This window comes from Nothobranchius furzeri, chromosome 13 (genome assembly GCF_043380555.1).
Source record: "Nothobranchius furzeri strain GRZ-AD chromosome 13, NfurGRZ-RIMD1, whole genome shotgun sequence".
Lineage (NCBI taxonomy): Eukaryota > Metazoa > Chordata > Actinopteri > Cyprinodontiformes > Nothobranchiidae > Nothobranchius > Nothobranchius furzeri.
Genome location: NC_091753.1, coordinates 59,689,968 through 59,692,467, shown reverse-complemented (window position 1 = coordinate 59,692,467; position 2,500 = coordinate 59,689,968). Strand labels below are relative to the sequence as shown.

The 2,500-nt window shown below is 51.2% G+C and overlaps 1 protein-coding gene across 2 annotated transcripts in view; it reads right to left on the bottom strand.

Annotated features, from left to right (window-relative positions):
• Positions 1 to 2,500, bottom strand: part of LOC107397361 (spectrin beta chain, non-erythrocytic 4) — a 97,928-nt gene that overhangs the window by 65,553 nt on the left and 29,875 nt on the right. For both annotated transcript variants that reach the window (XM_054742277.2, XM_054742278.2), the window contains exons 15-18: positions 1,982 to 2,131; positions 1,256 to 1,624; positions 971 to 1,185; positions 757 to 894 (exon numbers count right to left, since the gene is read on the bottom strand). In XM_054742277.2, coding sequence (XP_054598252.1) covers positions 757 to 894; positions 971 to 1,185; positions 1,256 to 1,624; positions 1,982 to 2,131 — 872 coding nt within the window. The remainder of the gene's footprint in view (positions 1 to 756; positions 895 to 970; positions 1,186 to 1,255; positions 1,625 to 1,981; positions 2,132 to 2,500) is intronic.

The following is a 2,500-nucleotide window of genomic DNA, read 5'->3' as shown; positions in this document are numbered from 1 at the left end:
AGGAGCCGAGGTCACGTGACTCTGCTGCCAGATGGAGCCGTAGTCAATGAGCGGGGCTGAGGTGGGTAAAAGCCGTCCGTCTACCTGGCTGGATGTTGGCAGGAAGATGGAAACAGAACCGGTTTGACGACAGCGCCGTGGGAAATCTTCAGATGGTTTTACACGATAAAAAACGGGTGGAGGCTGTGGTCCGATGATGACTGATACAACTTCCTCTCCTGCCTGGGAGAGTTTGCTTTGGGGTGAAAGGAGATGCAGATGGGTTCAGGAGGAGCAGCTAGAGGAGCAGAGACAGAACGGCTGGTGGTGGAACAGGTCAGAAGGTCCTGGCATGAAGAGGACGGTGTAAGGTCTGGAAAGCTCAGGGTGTCACCTCAGATGACCCTGGAGGTCAGGATGAGACCCGCCCCCTCGGAGTCTGAGGCGACTGGTTGAACGCTCCGATTGGGTTGGGAAAGAGAACCCTGGTTCATGAGGGACGGTCGGATGAACCAGGAGATGGATGTGCATCGTCGATGTTCCAACCCGCACTTCTCATCACGAGCCTCAGAAGAAACGAGCCTGGACACAAGGAGCTATAAAGAGTTTCCTCTGTAGGGTCCTATACAGGAGCCGCTCCTCCTCAGAGGTAGGAGTCAGCCAAGGAGGTGCAGGCTGGGTCATATTTGAGGTGTTTTTGCTCTGCAGGAGCAGCAGGAGCTGTAAAGACTTCCCAATCATGACTGTGAAGCAGCAGAACCATCCAAACATCAGTACCTGGAGTTGAGGTGATCCTGACAACCTCTGACCTCGGTGGAAGATGGGTGTCCTCCATCCAGGAGCTGCTGAACGATCTGATTCACATCCAAGATTCGCCCCATCAGGCTGTTCATCTCCTGGTCCAGACTCTCAAACCTGCCACCGGAGGACGTGTTGGTCAGAGAACAGTTGAGATGGTTTATGGTTAGGATGTTCTCCTGCTCCTCCTTACCTGTGCGCCACCACCTCCACATCCTCCAGGTTTTCCGGGATCTCCATCTTATCCAGCCACTGCTCCTTCTCATCAATCCAGAGCTCGCAGGCATTGACCTCGCTGAACATCCGGTAGACGGCCAGCGCGTCGTGAAGCCACTGCTGCCTGAGCACCGCGACCTCTGCGACCTCCGTATACAGCTGCTCCACTTCTCCCATCCTCACCTGCACCTCCTGCTGACAGAAGGAGAACACACTTAGTGAAAGCAACCAGGAACATCAACACATGATGAGGCGCACGGACCTCCTGATCGCGGTACTGCAGAGGCAGAGCCACCAAGTGTTTGTGCAGCGCCACCACATGTAAGCGGTGTTTGTCGATGGCGTCGGTGACGCCTTTGTGCTTCTTCAGCAGCGACTGAGTGGAGTACTCATCGTGACCGAAGTCTTCGCTGGAGACCAGGCGGTAAGCATCCTGCAGCCAGGCCACCACATCGTCAGTCTCAGCGGAGAACTGGAAGAAGTTGAGCGCCTCCTGCAGGTGGTTGAGATGCTGCGCGGCCTGATCCTCCAGCTTCTTCCACTGGCTCTTCACCTCCATGATGTGCTCCTGGATGCCCACCGTGCCGAAGCTCTTCTCACTCAGGATCTGCTTCCCTCTCTTGATGGTGTTCTGGAGAGGAGCAACGAAGAGCGGTGACGCCAGACCTCCATGAAGGTTTCACTGGTCAGTTTGATCGATGTCTCTAATTTATAATTCAGAACGACCAGCTTCAAAAATAACAGTAAAGTCATACGAATATTTAAATGAGGCAAAATAATATGAATCATGCAAACGTATTAAAATAACTTAAAGAACATTTATAAATGAGATTTAATAAAAACACTATAGAACAAACATAATAACATCAATAATAATCATTATTTCTACAACATCCTTAACTTAAAAGAGAAAAACCTGATAAAGATTGACTTAAAGAGGCGGACGCCGAGCCTGATCTGAGACTCAGGTGCAGCAACAGGAGCACACCTGCAGCAGCGAGCGGTGAGCCAGCAGCTCTCCAGCCAGAGTTTTGTGTTTCTGGAGCAACCTCAGCACGCTGCTCAGGTCTCTGCCGTAGCCCTGGGCAGCCAGGATGGAGCTTTTCTCCCGGATCCAGGCCTCCGACTCCTCCAGCTCCTAACCAGGCAACAATGGGGTCAGAAAACAGTCTTTAAAGGTATTCAGGAATAACTTCACCTGATAATGACATTTCTGATTCCAAGCCTAACCCAAAAGAAGAGCAAAAGGACGACTCTTGACTACAATCGTGTTAACCTTAAGCTCGAACATCGCAGACTCGTTTTAGTTTGTGCTGAAGCTGAATCAAGAGCAAGGCATGGGTCTTACTCCCCCCCCCCCCCCCCCCACACACACACACACACACACTTCCTGTTTGAAAAATGTGCAAAAAGGGGACAGGGTCTGAATTTTTTACTTTAAATAAGATGCACTAAATCACAGCGACACACGTCTGCAGCTCGTTTTTACAGTTTAGCAGAAAAACAA